Consider the following 27,167-nt stretch of genomic DNA (forward strand, 5'->3'; position numbering starts at 1 on the left):
GAAAATGCCAGTTTCATCACACAGTCACTTACCACTACCCGTAAAAGCTTCTGGATACGGTCTCCTCCCGTCATGTCTCTCCCGAGCACCATCACCTCCAAGGGATGTTTTCCCACCACCAGCGGTACAATGGTGTAGGGCACAGCTATCGAAGAGCCAGCTGGCACTGTCACTTCCTGTGTGTGTCTGTCCTTGAAAGCAATGCTGCATATGCCTTCAGTCTTCATGAGCACCACCCTGACCTGAGCAGAAAGCGATCAGCCGTTACAGAAGAAGAAGCTGGTAATTTATGAGAAAGAGTAAAAGTAAGTCAATAATCTTACATGTAGTTCCTCAGAGCCGTAGTTATGGACCACAGCTTTTATTTCAACCTGTTCGTGTCTCGCCACTGAATATGGCAGCTTCAGCTCCACAAAGAAACGTTTCCACGCTCTGAAGTTGTAGGGCTCCGCAACACAGAAACCTGCAGATTCACAAGATGGTGAAAAACGTCTGTGAGGGATTAGGATTCTGACAATTTCTCTATCATTCGGGTTGATGATAGAAAACAGGATAGTTTGGAAACTTTTAATCGTGGAGCATTGTTTGCCACTGTTTGTTTTCACCTGGAGGTGATGGAGGTAGAGCACATTCACTCTGTTGCCAAGTGTGAAAGTATATTATTTTCTTTTGCTCTGAGAAATTGGTGGTTGACAGAATGTGAAAAACGTTGTCCTTAACTTTTAGTTAAACATAGAAAAGCAAAACTTATTTTTTTAAAATGGTTAATTTAAGAATTGGGTTAATTTTTGATTGTTGCCAGGACACGATATTTCTTATTAATATAAGACATCCCTACAAATCATGCTTTAATCTTACATGGTAGTGTAAAACTTGCTGTCATTTCCTCCTGATTAAACTACTGTAACTCCTTATACACTTGATTGAGCCAATAAAATACACACTGTCTGGAACAACCTCATAGAGGAAATCTGATCACAGTATCTTCCAAAACACTCTTAAGTTAACATTTGTATACATTTCTCACTGACTCTTGTTTTATGTTGTTTTTTTTTTATAATATTTTATCATCTCTCCTCTCCAGATCTCTCCTGTCTCTCTCACTATGTCTATCTCACTTTGTAAAGTATTATGTCAATGTGTTTTGAAATACACTATATAAATATTGTGTATTATTACCACTATTACAAAAAAAGTGTTGTAACAGTATATCCATAATCAAACATAATGATAATTTTTAGATAACATCCTTTTTTGGGATTACACAAAATAACCGTTTTTTATCTGGAAGTTTAAACGTGTTTCCCATTAAAGCCAGACTGCATCAATTTCCAAAAACTGAGTCCCTAACCAGTTAAGCACTTTGATTCCCAGTTCGCTGTCATCTCACCTGTGTGGGGTGATGCACTGACAGCCAGAAGCCCCCATTCTGTGATGCTATCAGGTAAGGGGTCCCCCATTGTCAGCGAGGCCAGCCTGTTGATAAGATCCATGTTATTTTTTTTTTATCTTACAATAGATCCAAGCTCAAAACTACAAGTAGACAATTGCTATACTATATTATACTATGTAGAAATTTTGCATACTCAACAGAAAATGTGTACAGTATAGATGTCTAAATATATATTTAAAGTAAGATTTTAAAAAAATAAACCTTTTACAGTTAATACACAGAACATTTAATTTTAAGTAAAGTTTTTCTTTTTTGTTTGTTTGTTTTTTGCTGTTAACAAACAACAAATCAGTGTTTAATCACTAACTCCATCCCATTAGTTTGAGTCTGATCTATCATGAAGTCTTTATTTCAGAAGAATAACATTTGGTAATGATTAACTAATGAATAATGGAGTACACTGAATTTTACTTTCCACTAATGTCATTAGACTTAAATTTATTTATGAACTTACCACCTATGACACCAAACATGCTGTATATAAAAAATAAAGCACTGACTAATAAATTAACATGAATTAGATATTACTAATCACCTGTGTATATTAGTTATCATTGTTAGCTGAAACATAACTAGCCAATAACAATTCATTAACTACCAGTTTACTGTAGTACGAGTTATGATTATGGCATAATAATGTGCAGTTTAAAAAATGACACTTCTCACTCTCTTTTATCTCTATTAAACTGCAGTGAAGGTTTCTGAAGTTTCAGCAAACAATCTATAAAACATTAACTTGGTTCTAGACACTAGCAGATGGTTTTCACAGAGCAAGCACGACACAGATACAGTGCAGGAATTTGTGTTGCTACATTGTGAGTGTACGCACACACACCGATGGTCACGATGGTGAAACACAGAATGATGTTGTGTTCATGTTTTCTGCACTTAGAACTGTTTGTTCTGCTGTTATCACTGACCGAACAGCACGATCCCGCTCGCTTAAAAAAAATGTTTTTTTCTTTTATCAGACAGACAGATTGAGAGAAATCAGTGAGCGATGATCCTAATTAGTCCATTAATCTGTGGATGTTGACAGAAGGACAGCATTTCAAGCCAAGTCTTGTAAACTTTTCAAATACTGCGGACATTTAAGTGTTGCAGCAACACGTGTTTAAAAGTCTATTAGTTCAGTTCGATTTGATTTACTGTATCACACCAAAACACAACAGTATTCGCCTCAAGGACCTTTATATTGTGAGGTGCAATAAAAGTCTTTAAAGGTCAATGGATATGAAATACTGTGTTCCTGCTAACCCACAGAAACGCTGGTTTACTGTCTATTTTTATCAGTGACGATGAATCATGATATTTTACAAACCGAGTTACACACTGCTAGTAGAGTGTACACCGCAGTCAAATCAACCCACTGAACTTGAGTTCAGTTTTTTCCCACTGGAGCCCACATGATATTAAAGCATCTGTAACTAATACTTTCAGTTTACCTGTTTCCTCCACCATGCTTTCACACTGTGATAAATTTGGTTTAATATGAATTACATGCAAGTGGGAACAATCACAAAGGCTACACTAAGGGCGGATATTTGCATTATTGTGATGCGGTAACTGTGGATTTGCCTAGAGCTGATACTGATCTGTGTTTGTCTCTGTGCTTGATTTTTAAGATTTCATTCAGGTGGTTTATCACTAAAGAAAAAGCTGTTACCAGTGTCCATGATGAAGGGGTGAGAAGTAAGTGTAGGAGAGAAAGGCAGTATATGACGATGCTTTAAATATCGGACTAGTGGAAAGTTAAAAGTATTAATGAACAGAGATGGGCAGTAACACATTACAAGTAACACGTTGCTTTTTTCAAAGAACGAGTAAAGTAAGGGATTACTATTGCAAAAAAGTAATTAGATTCCTATTACTTTCCGGTAAGCACGCTGCGTTATGGTTACTAAAACGTCATTGTGTTTGTGAGTATGTCTCATGACAATGACATGAGTACGTGAAACAACTGTGGCAGCAACAGACGTATGTAGATCAACATGCAGCGTTTAAAGCTTGGAGGTACTGACATTACTTTTAGTTTGATTCCGTAAAAAGTGGCAAAAACATTAACGTCTGCTGCACACTATTTTCAAGTAATTTGACCAACATTGTTTATGACTCAAGTACTCAACAGTGGTTTAATTGCATGTCCCGCTTTGCAGCTGAAACAACCAAGTTACTAACTAACCAATCAGACTTGTCTTCATTAGATGTAACCTCTGGTCTAATCATTTACTCACCCGTCTCTGCTGTCTCTATCTGCCTGATTGGGCAGGTTAACATCCATCCACATCCAAGACTCATAGAACTTGGAACGCAGATATACGTCAGCCTCATCTGTATACTCTTCTTCCTCTTCGCCTTCCTCGATGATCTCTTTTGCAATTGAACTAAGCACATCATATTCGTCCTCTGCTTTCCTCGCATAATTCTCAAGGTACACTTCACGCCCAATTGGTCCAGGCTGGCCGGGAAATGAACGCAATACTTCAGTTTCAGGTGGTCCAGGTAGTCCAGGTAGTCCAGGTCGTCCTGGTAGTCCAGGTTGTCCTTGTAGTCCAGGTTGTCCAGGTCGTCCTTGTAGTCCAGGTTGTCCAGGTGAAGGATATCTCCAGTCTGTAATATTTGAATATATTCACACAGTTATGCACATAGTGTTTTAGACAACACCCAGCAGATTGTTAATCAAACAATCAAGATGTGATTAAAGTATAAGCGTTTAGCTTTTACTGGTGTTGACTACATCCATAGTTATTATTGGAGAAATTAGTGAAATGTTTTTTTGTTTCTTTTTTTTACATAATAAATAAAATGTTTCTGTAGAACATGAGGTGCTCTTAAACTCCAAAAATCTATTGGCGATCTCAGTAGATGGAGCAGGAGATGCCTTCTGCCCTGATCAGAGAGTTTCAGTGCTGTGAGTAAAAGAGGACAAAATGCCGCAACTGGCGCTCCACAGGAAAACAGTAAATGTCAAGCAGACTGTTTTCCTAAGAAGCAGCTCCCAGTAAGCTAGCAGAGGTCAATGTCCTTAAACTGATTTGAGAGGACCCAAAGTTTTAGATTTGTGCCAAATCTAGAAATGTCTTTAAATAATAATATGAACTATTTTTGATTAACTATTTTATTGTTATACTGCTAAATTTTAAATTAAATGTAAAAAGCTTTGACATATCAAGCTAAAATCAAAGATATGAATGCCAAATTGATGAGAAAGAAGTATAGAAATTACTGAAGTTCTCTTGCGAGAGATGTATTCTCCGATGTGGCATAATAATGTGAGCAGCAGTGGTGGTGGGAACAGGTGTTGTAGTGGGTGATGGTGTCGTAGGAATCTCTGTATTAAACGGCTGGTCCCTCAATGTGGCGCAGCAATAGCGGAACGCCCGGATGCACTCCCATCCCTCAGTGATGTAGAGGGAGCGTCGTGTGCAAGAGTACGGCATCGGGATCTCCCGAAGGCCATCTTTACAGCAACGATACTGCAGCTTCTCCTTGTAGTGACTCTCTGGAGGCAGAGGGGTGGAAGAGAGGTAAGCAGCAGGGTCAGCACCAGTTGTATGATACTCTGTATTTTGCCATTTCTATGTTAATGAAATGCCAAATTCTAAATGTCTAAAAGTGCGTATAATAAAATTGTTGATAATGTTGCCCTGCATCTGCTGTTTAACCATAACATTTAATGAAATTCACCTTCTCTTAACTTAATTATTTATTTGATGCCATAAATTTCACACTAATGTTACAAGGTGGAAAAGCATAGAAAGCAGAGTTAAACTGCAGGCACAATTTATACGAGCTAATCTCAGCTGACTAAAAAAACAGACAGCACTCACCCAGCTGTGCTTTACGTCGCAGCAGTTCAGCAGAGCGCCGCCTTCTGGCATTGCCTGGACACTGCATGGCTGGGGGAAGAAGAGTAGAATAACACTATTAATCTTTGTATACATAATCAGGGTTTAAGGTGGGATTTGTGAAGTGTTGAGACATCTGGCATGGTGGTGTAACACAGGGAGAAGAATAAGATGCGCAACTGCACTGAGGTTTACTGCTTTGTATGGGTTTAATTCAATTCATCAAGACATATAAGGGGACAGATTGGCTTAAATATAAACGGATGCCTGCTACACTTAATGTAAAAAACTGAAACTACTTGCCAGTTATACCCTAATTTCAAAACAACTGTGACATTGTTTAAAATAAACATAAAAATGCAATGATTTGCATTTTTCATTGTGAATAAAATATGGGTTTATGTGATTTCCAAATCATTGCACTGAATTTTTATGTACATTTAGCTAAATGTCCAAGTTTTTATGGGACCGGATTTGTATAAATCTTAGTTTTAAGTCAGTTTTAGTATACTAACTTTTAGCTAAACCCATGCCTAATAGAAAGCACTGTAATATACAGCACTGTAATAGACAGCACTGTAATAGACAGCACTGTAATATACACCATGATGGCCCAAGTGATGAGCAGATTGTAGAAGAAATGGCCTTAGTAGATGTAGAAAGGTCTGATTTGCGGCAGAAACATGGTCTTCAGCTGCTATAAAGGTAAAGAGGGACTAAAAAGTTTAAACTTTCCACAGATGCTCCATGCTGATAGATACCTTTCCTATTTGGGGTTTGAAAGCCACGGCTGGAGGAGAAAAGCAGTCCTGCATCTTGAAATACCCCATTGGCATCTCGGCCTCCCCCTCGTGTGCAACCAATATCACCGTGCTCGACCACATCCCAAATCTGAGCAGAGGGTTCCATTAACAAAAGGTGAAAGGACTTCTGCATTGCAATTGTCTTTTTCAGTCTATTATCAATATTATAAAACAGAAATTTTCCAAATCCAAAAAAGCACACCTTCTTTTGCGTAAGTCTGTCCCTGCTGAGAAGATACACAGCGTTGTCCACGGCCACCAGGCTGACCTTTGCCCCCGGGTCACCTCTTATCTTAAAGCGAAACATCTTCCCAGGAAGGTAGTCTCTGGGTGCGCCGTCCACTGGCCCCACTGTGAGCTATAGCAGAGAATGAAAGCAAAAAAACCCAAAAACACACAAACAGAACCATAAAAGACTAAAGAAAAGAAAAAAAAAACTTTTGTTTGTTGGTTTTCTTGTTATCAGAAACATTTAAGAATGCAATAAAATCATAATTTAAGACTAGTTTAATAATGGTTAATGAACACACCCGGAGTAACTGGGGGTTCAGTGTCACGCCCAAGGATACTCTGACACGCAGACTGAAGGTGGCAGGGTTTAACCACCAACCCTCCAGCTGGTAAACACTGTACCTTCTGAGTGAGTGAGAGAGCTGAGGACTCACCCCTCCTCCAAGACAGGAATCCACCACATCTATCCAGAGGGAGTCGGACACCACCTCCTCTGTGTCCATCCAGGGAATAGTGTAATACGCCACAATACGAAACGATGGCATCATGTCTGGTGTTACCATCAGCCCGATGCTGGTGACCAGCTGACCAGTTATATCCATGCGCCCGGCTTGTATGATTTTTCCTTTACTGAGAATCTGAGAATCACACACACACACACACACATATATTTAGTGTATCGAGGAAGTATTCAAAGTGCTTCACTTTTCACTTTTATTTTGTCGTGTTATTTTAAAATGGATTACATTTATTTTTCACCTTAAACTTCTAAACACAACACTCTATTATTAAAAGATGAAAATATATATATATAAAACGTATACAAAGGTAATTCCAGCCTTCGCCATGCCATTTAGAATTGAGCTCAAGTGCATCCTGATTACACTCATCATCCGACAGATTGTCCTGTTGTAAATTTCTTAGATTTTTGCATATTTATCACACTTTTTTATTGCCTCTATCAGTTTGAATAGGGTTACAAAACCATTTCTAAGGCATTACGACTCCAGTGAACCACAATGAGAGCCATTATCCGTAAATGGATAAAACTTGAAACAGTAAAGAACCTTCCCAGGAGTGGTTGGCCTCAACAACTCAGCATCAACGGCTCATCTGTGAGGTTACAAACAAAGCTAGAACAACATATAAAGAACTGCAGGTCTCACTTACTTCAGTCATATTCAGTGTTGATTCATCAATAAGAAACACACTGAGCGATAATGGCATCCATGGGACAGTTCAAATGAGAAAACTACTGCTGACCAAAAAGAACACAAAGGTTCATCTCACATTTGGATTCACAAGACAAAATGTGAGTGCTGTTGCATCTGGTATAAAGCTAGCACAGCATCAAACAGTCATGGTGGTAGTGTGATGGTCTGGGCCTGCTTTGCTGCTTCAGGACCTGGATGACTTGATGGAGCCATGAATTATACAAGACTTTCCTGAAGGAAAATGTCTGACCATCAGTTTATTTCCTGAAGCTCACGAGCACTTGGGTTTTGCAAAAGGACTATAATATGAAACAGATGAAGTCCACCCCCAAAGACTCAAAAAAAAGAGGTTTTGGAATGGCTTCATCAAAGTACGACCTTGCCATTCATGCTTGAAAGCGGAAGAAGACGGCTGTAGTGATATATTTTTTCTTGATAGATAGATAGATAGATAGATAGATAGATAGATAGATAGATAGATAGATAGATAGATAGATAGATAGATAGATAGATAGATAGATAGATAGATAGATAGATAGATAGATAGATAGATAGATAGATAGATAGATAGATAGATAGATAGATATTTGTATTTGCTTTATCTTTGACTGTGTGTTTTATTTTTTATTTTTGTGGACAGCTGATTGTCCCACATTCTTTTTTATGTTCACGTGTATTAGAACATGTCAGCTCACCAGGTAGGTGATAAATTTGATGAATCCTCTGAACGACTCATCTGCAGGACTGACTGTGAGCTTCACGGACAGCCTTTCTCCTAAAGACACTGTGGTAGTTCCTGTGGAGACATGCAGGTAGTTCTTTTCATGGTCATGGGTGCTGTAGGAATAAACAGTGAACTGCTGCTTTGCCTGCTGCTCTGGTCTCAAGCCATCCTGTGCTGTTTCAGCCTGCAAAAGAGGAACAAACAAGTAGAAAAGAAAAAAGTATTAAACTAAGACCAATACCTGTAGCTAGAAATGTAACTAACTTATTAGCCTTCATGACTTTAAAAAAAAAAATAGATCACACACACAGGTAGAATCAGTGAGGTAGAACAGTCATACTAACAATGATGGTTTGTGGTTGATCATTCTTGGGCATGTTGATGGCAGCTCTGGTGGTTCCGGAGGGCACGAATAATGGGGTGTCCAGCAAGTTCAGCTTAACCAGGACGTTACGAGCCATGGAACCATCATGGTGGCTCACCTGAATCTGGAAAAGATTGCTCTATCTTTTTAGATGCTCACTACAATATTTATTTGAACTTCAATAATTAATTCAAATAGAATGAAAATGCAGAGAATGACCCTTACTGTGAAGTCAAAAGGCAGGCCTGGCTTGAAGTACTTTGGTATGTTTTGGAACAATAAGACGTAGGGAGATTCCACAATTTTAATGCCAGACTTCTCGGCCTCAACCAGATCACTTCCTGTAATGATCATCAAACAATCCAAAAAATATATATATATAAATAACCACTGACGTAATTAATGTTGTGCACAGAGAATCTAGCCTGCATCAGACTAGTGACATGTCCAGGGTGTACCCCACCTCTCACTCTATGATAGCTGGTTCTAGCCCCCCTACGCCCCTGATAAGAATTAGTAAAAGAGAAAGGATAGATGCATGGTGGAACACAGAATCAAAAGGTTCTTGGAGAAAAGAGTTCTGTGCAGTGTGGAGGTGCACTAAAGGTGAACCATTTCATGTCCATTTTCAGTTATTGTTGCTTGAGCTGTTAGTTAGTACTGCAGCAGATAAACAGGATTTTGCTTTTCAGCATTTTAACTGTTTCCCCCCAGCAGCAGCAACATGACCTACATTTCCAAATAATATGATACTAAAGAGAGTCAAAGGTTTTGATTACTTTGGTTTATCCAGAATGCTAAAGGGCATGTTGATACAATTCAGAGCGTAAGTTGCGTCAGTTTGGAGTTTCACAGCAGACATTATTGATCCTGGCGAGCAGTGGTTAATTACAACACACCGGAGAGTTTGATCTTACTAGGCTATCAGAAAAGGAGCAAGGCAAAGTTGACAAGCTGATCATCAACTAATGTGAGTAGATAAAGCAGTTACAAAGCCAACTTAACACCATGTCCAAAATTCTGAGTTAGTTGCATTAGAAAGCACACGAAATTAATCTGCTCATTTACAGCACATTTTATCGTTGTGTTAGATTTGCAGGATTTTAAATGTGCTTATTTTATTTTATTTTTTTTTATTTATTGTTTTATTTATTTGTGGTTCAAAATGTTGACTTTCTTTAGTTTGTCTGAAATTCTGGCTCACACTTCATGTTTACCTGTCTTGGTGAGCACAGAGGCCTTGACATACACAGAGTTCCCGATCAAAGATCGAATGTTGGGGTAAGCACTTTTGATCTCCTCCATGCTCAGTGTAACAGTTCCACCATCAAGCTGCATGAAGAGAAACAGTCATGACAACACATTTAGCAGCTATAAAGGCCATTTAGCCTACCCAGTATGTAAAATTATTAATATAAACTCTTGGCTCAAGCACCTCTTTACAGCCACTATGCTTTATGAAGACATTTGGCAAGGATGCTTCATCAGCAAGCTATTGTCTGTACACAGAGTACGCAAACTTCATACATCAAAGAAATATTTGAAATTTAGTTGAAGCAAAGACTTTGGTGGTTTCTTTGTTTGTTTGGGGGGGGTTATAAGAACTTTTTTAAGTTCTTATAAATTACTATTTTTGTTCTCCAGCTGCACTCACACCGATTGTTTGAGTCCCATGGCTCTCATCAACTTCCTTTTTAAAACTACTTGCAACTATTTTGCATATAGATAAAAATGACTTAAGCATTGCGGTTTATGGAATAAACCGGTATGGTCTGAGTCACCCAGCCCTAGTGACCAGTATGTGACCCCACTGAGTTGTCTGCAAATACTTCCCATTTGCTTTCTGAGTCGTAGTAAAACTTGTAAAAGTGCAACACAAACCAAAGACAGAGAATGCTATCTTGAGAGCAGAAGTTGTGTCTTCCAGTTAGCATTACTCTGTTCAGAGTTTCACTACTGCTAGGTGAGTAGGTTTTTGCAGGTGAGCTATTGTCTTTCACATGACCTGCAAGCAACCAAAGCAGTCACACAGAGATTTTTCAAATAGCAGGCCCAGGGGTCACTGGCTGGTCTCCAGGCCCATGTTACTGGGGCTTTAACAACTGATTTCACAGTGAATGCCACCAACCACTCACACCTGATTAAAGCATAGATATGTTATCCTTGCAACAGGTGGTTGCCAGATATGATGCTGCAGGCCTGTGTGACTAAGGCCTAAGTGTTATTAACAGAAGTAGCTGCTAACAGTGTCTCTTTTTGTCACCTTTTTTTTTTTTTACTGTCCCAGTATGGTTGTTTAACACCAGAGCTAAACAAAAATAATAGATAAGTAAAAGGAAGCAAATAAGCACATTAATTTTGACATAGATCTGAAATACAGAGGCCAAAATCTACAGCCATAGTAATGTAAACGTTTAGAGTAAACTTACATCTGACACCTGCTTCACTGAAGGTAATCTTATCATTTCTTTATTGAGCTTGACTCCAAACACAACATAAGCTGTCCCCTGGACTGGCTCTCCATACAGGTACCTGAAACACAGTCCTCAAAACAGTTATCCACCAGTCAATGGTGTGTTTATAATACCTATCTAACAGTTCCCAAGCCAAATGAAGCCAACACAGAAAATGCAGTTGCTCTAATGACCTCTTGGACAGACAGTAAAAAACATGGACGTAACGTCTGGGTCAGAAAAACTAAGGCATTGCAGATGAGCCTTAAATATGTATTCTGAAGCCCCAACGTGCTGCTTCAGAGAAAATACAAAGTCCAGAAAATGATGACCATGAATGTTCTTATGGCTAAGAATGTCATTACATTTGTATTTTTAAATTCTAGAGTCTGTTTACAGGGTAGGACATCATTTCTAAGGAAGAGTTTAGAAGAGTTTATACTCAACTCAGCCCAAGATTAAATAAAATAACCTAAAATTCATTGTGATGGAAATAATATTTCATCATTATCATCATCATTTATTTATATAGCACTTTAAAACACACCTGGTAGACCAAAATGCTGTACAATACAAATATAAATATAATAATAGAAAGCAGAAACCAGACATAGCAATAAAATTAATAAAAATGTCAGTTATCCACAGAGTTAAAAGCCAGGGAATAAAAATAGGTTTTTAATAAGGACTTAAAAACTGGAACTGATGAAGCCTGTCTAATATGGAGAGGAAGGTTATTCCAAAGCATCGGCGCTGCGACAGACAACGCTTGGTCTCCTCTAAGTTTCAGCCGTGACTTTGGGACCGAAAGCAACAACTGCTCAGCTGTCCGAAGGGAACGAGTGGGGACACGGGGCTTCAACAAGTCAGACAAATAAACAGGTTTCAATAGCATTGAAAGGCTAGGATTTAGTTAGAGACTAAATATGACCAAAGGATGTCACAAGTAAGAGAGTTTGTTGGTGTGTTTAAGTGTAATAAACAAACCTGGCTGAGATTTCTACTACCAGTTCACTGTCATCCAAGCTAAGGAAGGTCTTCTTGGGTGTTAAGGTAACATTGAAGGCAGGAAGCACTAAAAAAGAAACATTACAATGAATGTGACATTCAGACAACACAGGGAAAGATATTATTCATTTGATTAGCATAATAACTCCACCTACCATATTTCTTCACCTGAAACTGAGAGGTGAAAGTGTTCTCCTCCCAGTGGTCAAACCTTGCTTTAATAATCCATGTTCCTTCACTATAAGACATAAATGTTGCTCAACACCCAACGCACTGTTCATCCCAACAATGTAAAGGTCAAATAAAATGTCTTTGCTTTTGTTCTTCTCTTTCCTAACTGAGATTCTAACATTCTGCCATGTTGTTCGTCTTGCTGACTCGCTGCACATATTAAGCAGCAAACAGGTACTCTGTGTGCCACCCAGTCAGCATTTGTAAGATACTCTAAAATCTAAACTGGTGCAGGTGGTGGCCTAAAGTAACCATGTGCATGAGATAAAATCATACTGGAATGATGACTTCCTAAAAATTTGATAAGACGACTTAGAAGCCAAGAATCTATCAAACATCTGTGTTAAACTTTCACACAGCTTGTAATATAACGAAATAGTTACCAAATGAGTCGATACTTACTTGACGTATTCAGAGAGTGGAAATGTTTCTGAAAAGATCCCATCAACAGCCCTGGTCCTGGAGACCTGTTTAACCACCACACCATCTGGATTCTATAACACAGAAACTACGTCAGCATTTGAGCTGATACATTCAGTACATGACAGGGTTATCACCAAAATACTGCCAGAATCCAGTTTCTACAAAAGCTACCAAGTTATGTAGCTACAGGACAATCCCTCTTGTACTGTCACATGGATGCTTTTAACATCTTTTGGCACAACCATTTTATATTTCAGCATTCACAAAAAAAAATTTTATATTTGCAATCAATGGTTTGTTCACCTCAATATCTATTTCGATGGAGTTGTTGAAGGCCCTAAAGGTTGGAGAAGACACAAAGGCTCGAAGTCGAACTGGAGACGAAAGGAAAAGAAAGTGGACATTTCTTTTAAATCAGTCAAACAAAATTATTATTTATGATCTTTGCTACTGGAAACGTTTTAGCAACCACTATCACTATCATCTCAAAATAGTCCTTAACAAATACGCTATTTAAGATTCAACCTGAAAACTATCTCGTCTAGTCATGTTATAGTTGTTTTAATTGTTCGCATCTTTATTTTGAAGTTTTCTTTGAAGTTTTAATGAATATCCTCTGTTCTCACCGGTATCTCCTGGGTTGTAGATGGGTTTGTCTGTCTGGATAAAGATGTACCCAGAGTGAAAGGTTACCATCAATAGCCTCTTCTCAACGTGGAAACCTCCAAAGGTCACTTTCAAATTCACCAATTTCTTCTTCTTTTCTTCGCGATTCAGTAAATCAGAGGAAAGCTGCGATGAGATGTGATTGTGATATAGAAGACAGTTACTCTCAAAAGCTGCTCTCAGTCAGTGAATTTTATCAGTATTTTATTTCTAATTTCTTTCATTCACTTTGACTTTAGCATTTATTTCAATTTGAAACAGTTTGGATTACATTCTGTCAACCAGAATGTCAAAGATGATTTTGCTCAGGATCCATTACAGTTGACAGGTTACTACAATGTGTGAAGTACAGAAAGACAGTTATGTTGGCACTGGTTGCCTGTACGGCACAAGGTAGTGAGAACCTAAATTAACTGAGAAGTCAAGGAAGTTCACAAACATTCATATCCAAGACAAGCTGTACAAATTAATCTCGTTCCACAACAAACTGACTCTCAGGGGGACAAATTCTTGGGAATTTTAGGAGGGGCAACGTCTTACCATCGCATTAGCTCACTGGTGCTTTGACTGGATGAGCTAACAATAAATAAATATGAGCGAAGGCGGCTGCATGCAACAATGAGAATGACTTCTTTTTATTTTAAGAAAAAACAATCAACATCTAAGATTTTGCACTTCTCCTTTTGTAACTGTTTGAGGCTATTTAGTGAACATCATATCACAAATAGTTCACACATTTTTCAGATGTAGGTTAGTAGCTTCCGATAAATGACACTTGTGCACGTATCCTCTGTTTGAGTTGAATGGGTAACCTTAAATATGAGCTTGCTGAGTCACCTGTATAGGCTTGAGGGTGCTGAATCCATTTGCCTGATTTAGTGTGACTGAGTCCTGTAATAACGTGACAGCCTCGTTGAAGTTCTGGATCACGATGGAGACAGCAATGGGGTCAGACACACTATCAGCCTGTAAGTAGATGTTCTCATCGCTGTCTGTCCTCAGCACATCTGGAGCCAGCAGAACGAACCTGGAGGAGAGCAACAAAACATGGATTTCAGTAATACTACTGTCACCAGTGGCTACTGCAGCACCACTGTTATACAATTTCAGCACTCCTATGTTACTCTGGTGAACAATTCTAGCAAAAAACCAATTTCATTTTGAACCGACAAGCCAAAGCATGAAATATGAATATCTAACAGAGTAATAAAATTTAAAAAAAACAAAAACAAATAAAGATAGAACACACTTTGGTAAACATAATATACAATTTGGTTTGACTGATGTATTAAGAGAAGGCATTTGGTGAGCATCTGTACCTTGGTGAAGGATTAATTGTTTTCTGTGGTTTTTCTTTCCTACAAATGAAGAGGAAACGTATTAATTTCAGTCATCACATAGTGCTGCTAACTGAGACTCGGATAAAACATATTTTGCACATATAACAATGTACGGCTCATGACACTGCATTTTTCTATTCATCTTCAGTGTGGGAACATTTACTTATGTAATACCAAGTACCATATTTGTTGCATGAGATTTTGTGAGATTTTGAGACGTCTGCATCAGCAGCGGGATTTTTTTCTTAAATAAAAAACCTAATTAAAAATGAATTGTACAAAATTCATTTTAAGAAATAAGATAAGATAAGATAAGATAAGATAAGATAAGATAAGATAAGATAAGATAAGATAAGATAAGATAAGATAAGATAAGATAAGATAAACCTTTATTAGTCCCACAGGTGGGAAATTGTTTGGTCACGGCAGAAAGTACAAGTTTAAGATCAGTAAAAGTTAAGAAAAGCACAATAGAATAGGATAAGAAAAAATAGAATAACACACTATACAACAAGAATAAAATACTTTATACAATAGAATAAAGTGCTCTACAAAATAGAATAAAATTCTATTCATTGTAGTAGGAAAAACTGTACTTGGTAATATTGCAAATCAGTTACAATTGTGTATGGGATGTGTGTGTGTGTGTGTGTGTGTGTGTGTGTGTGTGTGTGTGTGTGTGTGTGTGTGTGTGTGTGTGTGTGTGTGTGTGTGTGTGTCAGCACATGTGCTCATCTGCAGAAACCATGTTATAAATAAACTGCACAAAACATATGCCACATGCAGCAAATATGATACAAATTTAAACTGATATACAGTATTTCATTTCTTCTTCTTCTTTAAATGTCACCAGGTTCAATAAACTCTTTTCAAACAATGCAAATTTTTGGCAATTATTTCAGACTGGCTTAACAGGGTTACAATTAAAACGGAGAGGGGATAATGACATGCAAGTTGCAATAACAAATGTAAAAAACAAATGAATAAGAAACAGCATGCCTTAATGATATTTTTAAAAGGGACATAAGAAATTCTCAATCATTATAGCAGAAAAGGCCACACAAAACCATGATGAGAATATGTTTGATAAGGAAATGAGAGCAAATATCCAAAGATTGAGGGTAATAAATATGAATTGATATTTTAAAATACATGTTAAAGAAAAACAGTGAATCAACACATCTTAATTTCTTAACTTATTCCTTTTTTTAGTTTATGCATATTTTGCTTTCTGTTAGGCCGAATCCATCAAAGGTTACTTACTCATGAAGATGCCAGTATCGGTCAATTGGTACAAATCTGGGGATGAGATTCAAAAACAATAACTGAAGCTACCAGAGGCTTAACCTTGTCTGTACTATATGATTCTTGCTCACAGACCTCCTGTGTAAGCATGTTTGTGCACACACATACATACCTGTCCCTCCATGGATGCCTGTAAAGATCACAGCACGATTATTATACAAAACCTCAAAGATGTAATGTCCAACACACAGCAGGTACTGAGTAAGTAAAGCCTCTTACCTCCTAGAATGGTCAAATTGTCCATTTGAGTTGCAGAAAAGTACAAGGAATAAAATGTTGTGTAGCTTCAGTCGAACCATAACGATTGTCTTGGAGTTTCTGTGGACTATGGCTACCAGTCAGTCACCTAATTTGAGAGACCCAAAAACTACTGTAGTCAATAGAAAGGGGAGGGATGTAGCTGCTGATCAATAAAACAAACTATAGACTTGTTTGGCAAAGAATGATGGGGAGGTCTTAACCAGGGCAAAGGGTCATTTTGTTTTTAGTTCACTTATTTTACTTACTAACATGACGAATGAAGCTCAGCTGGAAGTTGCAGTAGCACAAACCGTGCATTTCATTGTCAACTGAATGTGCACGCAGCAGTCATGTGGTAATGAAGAAAATGTGTAAAGTTGTTGTATTATTTGTGACTGACACAGCACTGGCTTGGCTTTCTTGTTATCTGTGTCTGTTTTTTTCAAGCAACTGGTGGGTGGACCTGACCCAGTTTCAGATGTTGGCCCCATTGGGATCACCCATTTAAGCTGCATGCAGATGTCACATATCAACTCCTATCAGGTTTAAACTCAATGAAGAACCCAAATCACAGGCTCATCTGGTGGGCTTTCTTTCAGTCTGACAATTTGGACATTCAGCATATCAAAGATAATGTCATGGCAGATGCTTTGTCCCGTGTCCCTCAGGCATTTGTCACAGCTGTATCATTAATATGCTTTGTACTAGTTCCTCTTCAGTATTCCTTCCTCTGCTAGGATCCAAGACAGCTGAGTCTGGAGATGGAAGCGGTTTGAGCATATATCAACATGCTTGGCAGTGAGATTGATTATGAATAAAAAATCTGTAAAATGCATATGTTACATGTGTTAGGTTTATTTATAATGTCAATACAGGGAGTGCAGAATTATTAGGCAAATGAGTATTTTGTCCACATCATCCTCTTCATGCATGTTGTCTTACTCCAAGCTGTATAGGCTCGAAAGCCTACTACCAATTAAGCATATTAGTGTGATGTGCATCTCTGTAATGAGAAGGGGTGTGGTCTAATGACATCAACACCCTATATCAGGTGTGCATAATTATTAGGCAACGTCCTTTCCTTTGGCAAAATGGGTCAAAAGAAGGACTTGACAGGCTCAGAAAAGTCAAAAATAGTGAGATATCTTGCAGAGGGATGCAGCAGTCTCAAAATTGCAAAGCTTCTGAAGCGTGATCATCGAACAATCAAGCGTTTCATTCAAAATAGTCAACAGGGTCGCAAGAAGCGTGTGGAAAAAACCAAGGAGCAAAATAACTGCCCATGAACTGAGAAAAGTCAAGCGTGCAGCTGCCAAGATGCCACTTGCCACCAGTTTGGCCATATTTCAGAGCTGCAACATCACTGGAGTGCCCAAAAGCACAAGGTGTGCAATACTCAGAGACATGGCCAAGGTAAGAAAGGCTGAAAGACGACCACCACTGAACAAGACACACAAGCTGAAACGTCAAGACTGGGCCAAGAAATATCTCAAGACTGGTTTTTCTAAGGTTTTATGGACTGATGAAATGAGAGTGAGTCTTGATGGGCCAGATGGATGGGCCCGTGGCTGGATTGGTAAAGGGCAGAGAGCTCCAGTCCGACTCAGACGCCAGCAAGGTGGAGGTGGAGTACTGGTTTGGGCTGGTATCATCAAAGATGAGCTTGTGGGGCCTTTTCGGGTTGAGGATGGAGTCAAGCTCAACTCCCAGTCCTACTGCCAGTTTCTGGAAGACACCTTCTTCAAGCAGTGGTACAGGAAGAAGTCTGCATCCTTCAAGAAAAACATGATTTTCATGCAGGACAATGCTCCATCACACGCGTCCAAGTACTCCACAGCGTGGCTGGCAAGAAAGGGTATAAAAGAAGAAAAACTAATGACATGGCCTGCTTGTTCACCTGATCTGAACCCCATTGAGAACCTGTGGTCCATCATCAAATGTGAGATTTACAAGGAGGGAAAACAGTACACCTCTCTGAACAGTGTCTGGGAGGCTGTGGTTGCTGCTGCATGCAATGTTGATGGTGAACAGATCAAAACACTGACAGAATCCATGGATGGCAGGCTTTTGAGTGTCCTTGCAAAGAAAGGTGGCTATATTGGTCGCTGATTTGTTTTTGTTTTGTTTTTGAATGTCAGAAATGTATATTTGTGAATGTGGAGATGTTATATTGGTTTCACTGGTAAAAATAAATAATTGAAATGGGTATATATTTGTTTTTTGTTAAGTTGCCTAATAATTATGCACAGTAATAGTCACCTGCACACACAGATATCCCCCTAAAATAGCTAAAACTAAAAACTACTTCCAAAAACATTCAGCTTTGATATTAATGAGTTTTTTGGGTTCATTGAGAACATGGTTGTTGTTCAATAATAGAATTATTCCTCAAAAATACAACTTGCCTAATAATTCTGCACTCCCTGTAGTTGTCCAGGTTTGTAGGAACTGTTTTATGGAAATGAGCAGGTCAGGCTAAGACGCTCTATAAAGAAGCCCTGCCAGGGCCTCCTTTCTTTTCCTAATGGGTGCTGCTTGGTTAACAAAGCATTTTGGTTTTTGGTGTTGGCACATGCTCACTCATACACCAACGCTTTCAGACATGGCATGCATATGCTGACAATTACTCAAGCTTTTTTTTAGTTTCTTTATTTCATGAAAGTATTTAACAACCTCCCAAGTCTACATATGGTCTCACACCTCATTGACATATACTTTGACTCTGCTGCTAAGGGTTTTTTTTACACTGCTGTAATTGCAGCTACTAGAGCAGCAAACTGATCTGGGTGTTTATCACCAAAGATAAATCAATAAAATTAATTGCTTTTCAATCTGGCAATAAACTACAGGGATTTCACCACAGCGCCTACATTAACCTTTAATGTTGAAATGTATCCACTTTAAAGCTTCAGAGCGCCAATGTGCAGCTGTCACTTTAAAAATAAACTCCAATACTGAGAATTAGCGATAAAATAATGATCTACAAATAATTACTTTCCACTTTGCAGGTTAAATCCTAAGAGCAATGATTTTCTGCAGTATTCATTTCCTATGTTATTGCAACAGTGTTCTGTTTCTTATATTCTTTATTCATTTGTAATCCCTGTTTCATCATCATCTGATAACATCAACGATTGGAGTAGGCAGCGCTCATAGAGATCATTTTGTGCCCCTTTTTGTGTGAGTGCACACAAAGTCTGAATCAGAAAACCTGGCTGGTAACCACACTTGTGACTGTGATTATCTTCAGCTGGGATTTGTAAAGCCAGCCAAAGTCAAAGGACCGGCTGTGTTGAAGCTCCTTTGCAGTAAACCCCTCAGGCCTGTGATAAAAATGAACTTTGCATCTGGTACAAGTTATTCTACTGTGGATGGATAATTTCAACACTTTGAGCCAACATACTGAACTAAAATTTAAACAAAAATGCAGCAATACTAGATGAAGCAGTTGACATTTAATTTTACAAGCTTTTTGGCTGTTTTATTACTGGGACACATGTTTGGGAATCTGAGGGATGTAGATTAGATAACCAAATACCATATGCTGGGTCAAGTTCTAAACATTTTTTCCAACACATTCACACATGACACTGTAATCTGCAGGCCACACAGATCTTAAAGATGAATGCAGCACTATTACTTCAGCAGATAAAAGAAGCATATGTTAGACGTCTGCAGCTGTGACAAATATCTACAGTTTGTTTTTATCTCCATTTTTCTTGTGACTCTTCACTGAAAACACAAAGTGTCCCATTTATCATTCAGTCTCACTGTCCAGACTCTGAATCCGAGTCACTGTAGTCTGCCACCAGAGATGTGACTCCTCCTGAGCATTTACTCCGGTCCTCCACCTTTCCATTTGTCAGTTTTTTGTCTGCTTCCTCTGTAGGTCTGATATGTACTTCCTTGAAACCATCACCATTTGTCTCATTCTGAACCATTTGTTCCGATACTATACATGGGGTTTCCACTGTGGGTGTGGCCAATGAAATGTCCCCATCGCTTGTGCTGACATCATGGTGTGACTTTCTGCGGGTGATGGTGGCACACTGTTCAGTCTTGTTTCCAGACTGTGATGTCCGTTTGCGGATTAAAGGACTGTGTGAGGAACCCAGGGCTTTGGCCACAGCTATTTCTTTCCCTTGGAGTCCAAGCTTATGGAGCAGGCTGCCTGCAGCACCACCTGGTGGTGTTGACGCAGAGTTAAACCATGAACGAGAGGCGATCTCCTTCCTTTTGCTCTGCTGTTTGTCCTCATATGCTAATCGGAAATGAGGAGAAAATGATGCAGAAATTGTAAAGGATTTCAGACATTTTCAAAGTGAGACGGTAAATAATTCACTATACGCTCTTTAAATTTATATACTTGTGACAAAATATGTTGCTTACAGTCAGGTGCCTGGTAGGTAAGTAGTGCTGCCAGTTTCTTATCCTCCTCCTTCTCTGGTAACAGTGGGATGGATAAGTTGGTTCTCATCCTCACCGCATTATCCTTCTCCTCCTGATCAGCCAGAACTTTCTTCTCTTCCTATACAGCCAAGCAACACGACAAGGAAGACATTGTATGAAACTTTTAATTTTGTCATTAAAATCCAGAGCTTGAAGGAAAATTTGAAAACAAAATCCAGTCACACAGGCCTAGAGACTAGGTAGTAGCTGCCTGGCAACCACCAAATACAGGAATGTGTATTCCCTGACCAGCTGAGAGTACTATAGGTTGACTCCTGTTGGTCTGTGCAACACCGTACACTTCAAACAAGTGTAAGCTGTTGCACTGAAAACCTGTCTGTGATTACTTCAGTCAGTAGCTGATTGCCACAGTCAGCCATGGTTTATAGGAAAGGCGCAGACTTATGTATAAGCATTCGCCAACTAGCAGTAGTAAAACACCCCAAAGTGTCATGCAAACTGGAAATGAAGCTTGTTTACCTTTACAGTAAAAGTTGTGTCCTTTGAAACATGCTGGCTTCAGCAGTGGGGCACAAATTTTGTTTTAACAATGAAAACTGTCAATTTACAAGTTCTGTGGGACAGTGGGCAATCCTACAAACTATGAGCACTAAAGTTTGTACAGCACCCGCTTTCTGGACAACTTTACAGTGACAGCCAGAAACCCACAGCAACCAGCCAGAGAACGAACATTTTGGTTCTGATGTCCAGAGGCTGCCTGGTGGGGTCGCTGACAGACGTCTAGGCCCGTGATAACACAAAGGTATGTAAAAGGATGAGTAAAAGACTATTACAGAGAGTGTTGAGGAAAATGCAGTTACATGCATATTTTATTTTCACTAGCAGTAGTTTAGGTCTTTAATGTGAATATCAGTTCACAGACACGTGACTAAAATAAATGAAGAAAATGCTTGATTTTTTTGAAAACACACAAAAGAAAATATGAAAAGTGCCGCTGTAGGGGGCAACAAGATTTAGCTTTTCATTTGAAACATGCTATATTCTATGCATTATAAATTAACACAGCAGACATTAAAGTTTTACTGGCATGTGTTGTATTTTTCTTTTGAAATGTGTAATGACTGAGTGAAAATATAATAATAATTTACAATGGTGTACTTTATTTTATAATGTCTTAATGTTTTCTGCAAGCAAAGGGTGTCATTCCAGCCACCGACCTTAATTTTAGGCCTGAGTGAAACATTTAGAAAATGTTACTTCTGAATGTCTAAGCAAATGAGAAAAGTAGTATTACTGCAATGGCCAAAAGGATGTCAATATCTTACTCTGAATTTCCTACGGAGGGTGCTGTTGAGCTGGAAGTCATCCTTCTTCCCGGCCTGATAGTCCTGGATCTCTGACAGAGACGGCAGAGCCTTTTTTAGCTTCTCCTTGTCTTTCCCACCGTGGTCCAGTTTGTACATGGCATCCGTCTCCAGCTTCTCCTTCTCTGCCCGCTCTGTCCAAAGAGGAACAAGGAAAGTTACATTGTATCGAGTAGCAACAAACAAGCACTTTTTTTGTAAAAATGACATCAGATTACATCAAGTATTCAAACAACCATTTGTGGAGATGTCTTTTGATGTGATATGTGCTGTCTATATGATTCTGTCCAACACAGAAAAATGATTATTTTGTGCATAATATTTACACACAGTGCAGGTAAGAGCACTGACCAAACCATTTATTTGTTTGTAAAAGCCACAACTGTGTTACCTGTAGTGAGAATCTGTTCATTCTCAGCCATGTCCCAGCGCTCCTCCTTCCTGCGAGCCCCGCTTACTATGACATAGTCACAAGTGGCTGGGTCTGTCTGCATCTCAATGTAGTTCACACAGAGATGGCACTTCATCCGAAATCTGGTTAAGGAAACAAGATTTTAATTCGAGGACAGCTTCAAGATGAATTTTACTGTGATACTGTAAAGTGCAGCATACAAACACACATGTTTATAGTTCTGATTTAAAGTTTGCACAACAGCAAAAGCTTTTTCTTTTAACAGCTGACCTGATCCCCCGTTTACCTGTAAATTGGCGTGGTGTAATAGTTCCCCACTTTCTTCTTCTCCGCGTTGTACCGAACCCCTGTGCAAACAACACATCAGTGTTGTGGAAATGAAAAGCAGGACTGATTGTACCTCAAAAAAAATGATACAATCTTATCATTCATTCATTCCAAACTTACCCATGCCAATGTGATTTTTGCAGCCATCACACCAGATGTTGTAAGGCATCTCAAACCTTGATGGAACCAAAATAGATCATTAAAACATGTAATTTGGGTGAGTTTTAAAGAAAAACCCTTATATACAAAAGCTCCAGGTTCTGTTCAATGTTTCTGCCATTAAAAGGAAACGCTTTATTTTAATAGATTCACCATTTGGCTATTTTCTGTAATTTAACACAAAAATGATAATAAGTTATTATAAAACAATAAAACTAAATCCATACAATTCTAGACAGAAAAAAGCTAAAGCTGGAGAAAAAGCCAAACAAAAATGAATACTAATCAAAAACACACAAAACTCTAATAACTATATAATACACATATACACGTACATGTATCATTTTTCTTATTTTTAATCATATGGTGATGGTGGTGGTAGAATATCATTCATGAAGCCACAGCTATACTGTGGCGTCTGTCATTTGAATGTACAAATATTTTTGTGGACGGTAACTCATACAAGACTGAAAATGTAATAATTTCCCATCTCCGGCCTCAGTTCATTACTACTCTACAAGTGTGCACTAACCTGATAATGAGGATGCCCTGGGACAGTTTCCGGGCTCTCTCACGCAGGGCGTGGGTCTTATGGTAGCCGTTGAGGGATCCATGCTAAAGATAACGAATGATAAAAATGTAAGCCGTGCAAAAAAGTAAAATTAAAACAACTGACACCCATAAAGTTTGTGTGATCTAACATACCTTGGCCGGATCAAAATCTGGAGGATAATACTTGTTTGTTCCCTTTCTTTCACCCTGTCAAGAAAACAATGCAGAAGACTTTATTAATAAAGAATACAAACTATTATTCTTTAGCTAGTATTTCCAATTGTGTGCATCCCTGGAAACAGCTGAATTAAAGCTTACCATTGTGACAACTGGAACGCTGCCCCAGGAGTGAACTCACTCCTTTTCACCTGACAAAAAAAGAAGGTCAGTCATTGACACCACACTGTAACAGTAAGGTTAATGTACCTTTCATTGTAGCAATTTAAGCGCCCTCCTTAATTATTTTTAAGAATATTTGAAAAGTATCCTGTAAGTTAGGAAACATACTGATTTCGCAAGGAACACATAGCTTTGCATATGTTATCATAGTTTCACTCCCCGAGTATCTTCTAAACCACAGACAGCATAAAACACCGCACCTCGCTACCTAATATTTCAAAAGCTGGTGAAACTGATTTCATCTGAAAGCACGTTGAAACAAATAGCCCAGTAATCTTTTAACAAACAGCTAAAGACAAAATGAAGCTCTGATTCGGATGTATAACAAAAGAAACCAACTGTCTTCGAAGCGCAAAACGTCGAAATTAGTTTGTTAAAGAGCACGTGAACACTGAAAGCATTTCTGTTACACTAGTGTCGTGTACATTAAACACTATATCAAAAGGTATTTTGACAAATTGCTGGAGAGGATGAGCTATCGCAAGCTGGCCGAAGGCTACGTAGCCTTAGCAAAGCTAGCTTGCTATTTAATGTTAGCGCCTGCTACTAGCGTGAATGAGAAGAACGTGAACACAAAAACATCCATAAATAAAAAATCACTGCAGTGACATTTGAAAGATCCAACAGCTGTGATTACTCGTGGACGAAAATCTAAGGTATACTCACAAACAACCTTGGAACTGCCGTTTGTACTGCTGCTGCACAACAACAACATCAGAGGGTTGATGGGTAATGAAGACGTAATTTCCTGGCATCGGAAGTGGCGTCACGTCGAAAAGCCCTCTGGGAAGCGCCGGTATCGGGAGAAAAAACGTGTTTTTGAGCGAGCTAAAAACAATTCGCCTGTCAATGCCGCAGAAATGGAAGCGAAAGTGGACTCATACAAACGTTATATCTGTTCGTTTAGCGGCTGCTCGGCTGCCTACAACAAACAGTGGAAACTGGACGCTCACTTGTGTAAGCACACGGGGGTGAAGCCGTACTCGTGCGAGCGCGACGGCTGCAGTAAGGCGTTCTGTAGTAAGTACCACCTAGCGAGGCACGAGCTCAGTCACAGCGGAGAGAAGCCTTTCCGGTGCACCGTGGACGGCTGCGCGGAGGCCTTCACCACCAACGCAAACCGGGCCCGACACATCGGCCGCATCCACTGCCTGGAGCCGAGGAAATACGTCTGCAGGTTTGAGGGCTGCGGCCTCGAGTTCAAGAAGAACAAACAGCTCAAATCTCACATGTGTGAGCAGCACACTCAGCTGCCCCCTTATCAGTGCACTTATGAAGGCTGCCAGATGCGATTCAGCTTCCCCAGCAAACTGAAGCGTCACGAGAAGGTCCACAGAGGGTACCCCTGCAAAGAGGAGAGCTGTGTCTTCACGGGGAAGACCTGGACCGAGTACCTGAAGCACAGGAAGGAGCAGCATAGAGTCACCCTGAAGTGTGAGCAGTGTAGCCGAGTGTTCAGGGACACCTGGTTTCTGCAGCAGCATCAGCACATCCACTCTGAAATGAGAGTGGTCCTCAAATGTCCCAGGGATACCTGTGACAGGTCGTTCACCACTGCCTTCAACCTGCAGAGCCACATCAGCTCCTTCCACGAGGAGCACCGACCCTTCGTCTGCACCCATGCCGGCTGTGGGAAGACGTTCGCCATGAACCAGAGCCTCCAGCGTCACAGCGTCGTCCACGACCCACAGAGGAAGAAGCTGAAGAAGCCAAGAGCCAAAAGATCTCTTGCTTCGAGGTTAAGCGGTTACTGTGAAACAAAGAGAGTGGTCTACAAAATGCAACCCGAACATGCAGCGCATAGACAGTCTTCACAAGAGAAAGCTGACCAGCCTGGCCCTTTTGAGCTGGTGTCTCTCCTACAGGACGCATCCTTGCTGTGCAGCCCTGCTGTGGACAGGCAGGGACTTACAAACACCCTGGCTACACCATTATCAGTGTAGCGTCAAATGAAGAGGAGCACCCCAGTTTTGTGTGGACAGCAGGCACTTTTAACAGAGCATTTATAATATATATTATTTGTGACATGGTTGTTGGGAGTCTTGGTGTTGAACACTGGTCATTGGTTGATTCATTATAATTTACAGTCTTTCTGAAAGGGAATTCAGAATGAAGAAGTGGAACGTGATCCTGGTTGTCTGTCCTCTGGGTTATGTCCGCTGCAGTGTTTCATTGTAGAAAAACATTACACTGTTTTGTTTTTCCCCAGAGCCATTCAGTTATTTATGTTTGGTGTTTGTATTTAAGAAAATATTTTTTTTTTACTGTATAAAACTTGAAAAAATGTGATGGGTGTTTTGTTACTACATAATGACAGTATTTCAATAAAACCTGTGGAATGTATTTGTTTTTCTTGAGTGCTCTTATATGTTCATTTAAATAAGTGGGTCATAATATAACCTGTCCAGGAGTTCAGTACAACTAAAATGCAGAGCTCGGTGTTGACATTTATCTGTTGGTAATTCAAGTCTTAAGACTAATAATAAAACAGTCTTCAAATCCTTTGAACTCAGGGTTCGTACGGGTGCTTGAAATCCTTGAAAATGCTTGAATTTCAATGTTGTCTTTTCAAGGTTTGAAAAGTGCTTGAATTTCAGATGTGGTGGAAAAATGTGCCGTGTTGACCAATCAAAAATGATATGGCAACATGTGGCATCTGGTTGTTTGGGAAGAGGGGGAAGTTTTAGGAGTGACCGGCGAGAGAGAGAGAGAGAGAGCAAGAGTTTTGAAACCCGAGAGATTTGTGACGTTTACCGTGTTTGGAGTCTCTTTTAGTGTGTTGTCTTGTGTGGTTAGTGTGTAGTGTAGTCGTCGTTTTGTTTTGTGTGTCAGTTCTACTAGTGAACGTCACAGTTGCTGCCTTAAAGCCACCAAAGGCAGATTGCAGTGTAAACGCTGAGTGACACACCTGCTGTCAGACCTGCAGGTTTATCCCTGTGCTGTTCTCATCTGTGTTATAGTGGACACAGACTATTTTTTGGAGTTGCATAAATAATTTGTGTGCCTTCTTCTTTGATGTAGAACACCTGATTGTTCTGTAAATAGTTTTAAATGGTTATATAAAAAACGTCTGAGCCTTGGCTGCATTTTTAGGTAAATAGTACCATATAACTTTGTTGTTTGCAAAACTTGTGCACATTTTTAAAAAATGTACAGTTTCTATTTGCATTTCAAGTTATGAAAATGATTCGTTAAACATGCTTGTGGTTTTTACAGTCAAAAATATCATTTTCTACTCATG

The 27,167-nt window shown here is 39.3% G+C and overlaps 3 protein-coding genes across 4 annotated transcripts in view; 1 reads left to right on the forward strand and 2 right to left on the reverse strand.

Moving 5' to 3' along the window:
• The window catches only part of LOC146667516 (venom factor-like), a 41,902-nt gene extending 25,489 nt beyond the window's left edge, over positions 1-16,413 (reverse strand). The window contains exons 1-24 of the mRNA XM_085409199.1: positions 16,283-16,413; positions 16,176-16,193; positions 16,022-16,057; positions 14,738-14,776; positions 14,256-14,445; positions 13,379-13,544; positions 13,056-13,126; positions 12,732-12,823; positions 12,254-12,336; positions 12,078-12,165; positions 11,067-11,169; positions 9,855-9,969; positions 8,863-8,978; positions 8,618-8,761; positions 8,245-8,457; positions 6,770-6,973; positions 6,307-6,462; positions 6,063-6,192; positions 5,284-5,352; positions 4,680-4,955; positions 3,688-4,063; positions 1,391-1,476; positions 324-463; positions 33-242 (exon numbers count right to left, since the gene is read on the reverse strand). Of these exons, the coding sequence (XP_085265325.1) occupies positions 33-242; positions 324-463; positions 1,391-1,476; positions 3,688-4,063; positions 4,680-4,955; positions 5,284-5,352; positions 6,063-6,192; positions 6,307-6,462; positions 6,770-6,973; positions 8,245-8,457; positions 8,618-8,761; positions 8,863-8,978; positions 9,855-9,969; positions 11,067-11,169; positions 12,078-12,165; positions 12,254-12,336; positions 12,732-12,823; positions 13,056-13,126; positions 13,379-13,544; positions 14,256-14,445; positions 14,738-14,776; positions 16,022-16,057; positions 16,176-16,193; positions 16,283-16,362 (3,201 nt within the window). The 5' untranslated portion in view covers positions 16,363-16,413. The remainder of the gene's footprint in view (positions 1-32; positions 243-323; positions 464-1,390; positions 1,477-3,687; positions 4,064-4,679; positions 4,956-5,283; positions 5,353-6,062; positions 6,193-6,306; positions 6,463-6,769; positions 6,974-8,244; positions 8,458-8,617; positions 8,762-8,862; positions 8,979-9,854; positions 9,970-11,066; positions 11,170-12,077; positions 12,166-12,253; positions 12,337-12,731; positions 12,824-13,055; positions 13,127-13,378; positions 13,545-14,255; positions 14,446-14,737; positions 14,777-16,021; positions 16,058-16,175; positions 16,194-16,282) is intronic.
• Positions 16,414-18,935: 2,522 nt separating this feature from the next.
• Positions 18,936-24,723, reverse strand: yju2b (YJU2 splicing factor homolog B). Of its 2 annotated transcripts, none has more exons than XM_085409201.1 (10): positions 24,593-24,723; positions 23,846-23,895; positions 23,681-23,734; positions 23,508-23,590; positions 22,937-22,992; positions 22,776-22,836; positions 22,469-22,611; positions 22,039-22,211; positions 20,693-20,831; positions 18,936-20,564 (listed from the first exon to the last, which is right to left on the reverse strand). In XM_085409201.1, the coding sequence occupies exons 2-10, from the start codon at positions 23,846-23,848 to the stop codon at positions 20,071-20,073; spliced, it is 1,206 nt and encodes a 401-aa protein (XP_085265327.1). In that variant the 5' UTR covers positions 23,849-23,895; positions 24,593-24,723; the 3' UTR covers positions 18,936-20,070. The 2 variants fall into 2 exon arrangements, with proteins under 2 accessions (XP_085265327.1, XP_085265329.1); XM_085409203.1 differs by having other exon boundaries at positions 24,600-24,643.
• LOC146667518 (transcription factor IIIA-like) lies at positions 24,652-26,434 on the forward strand. The gene has a single exon (XM_085409200.1). It carries the CDS (start codon positions 24,652-24,654, stop codon positions 25,867-25,869), a length of 1,218 nt encoding a protein of 405 aa, XP_085265326.1. The 3' UTR covers positions 25,870-26,434.
• Positions 26,435-27,167: the final 733 nt, after the last annotated feature.

This window comes from Rhamphochromis longiceps, linkage group LG6 (assembly GCF_057381845.1).
Source record: "Rhamphochromis longiceps isolate RC_006_pf linkage group LG6, R_longiceps_female_GT1.1, whole genome shotgun sequence".
Lineage (NCBI taxonomy): Eukaryota > Metazoa > Chordata > Actinopteri > Cichliformes > Cichlidae > Rhamphochromis > Rhamphochromis longiceps.

What these genes read in the sequence shown, in the direction of transcription:
- yju2b (XM_085409201.1), bottom strand. An exon ending in CAGATTTTGATCCGGCCAAG is followed by an intron (nt 23,591 to 23,680) that starts GTATGTTAGATC and finishes CGTTATCTTTAG; the next exon opens with CATGGATCCCTCAACGGCTA. An exon ending in CCCTCCGTAGGAAATTCAGA is followed by an intron (nt 20,832 to 22,038) that starts GTAAGATATTGA and finishes TTGGCTGTATAG; the next exon opens with GAAGAGAAGAAAGTTCTGGC.
- LOC146667518 (XM_085409200.1), top strand. Translation starts at nt 24,652, where the DNA reads ATGGGTAATGAAGACGTAATTTCCTGGCATCGGAAGTGGCGTCACGTC.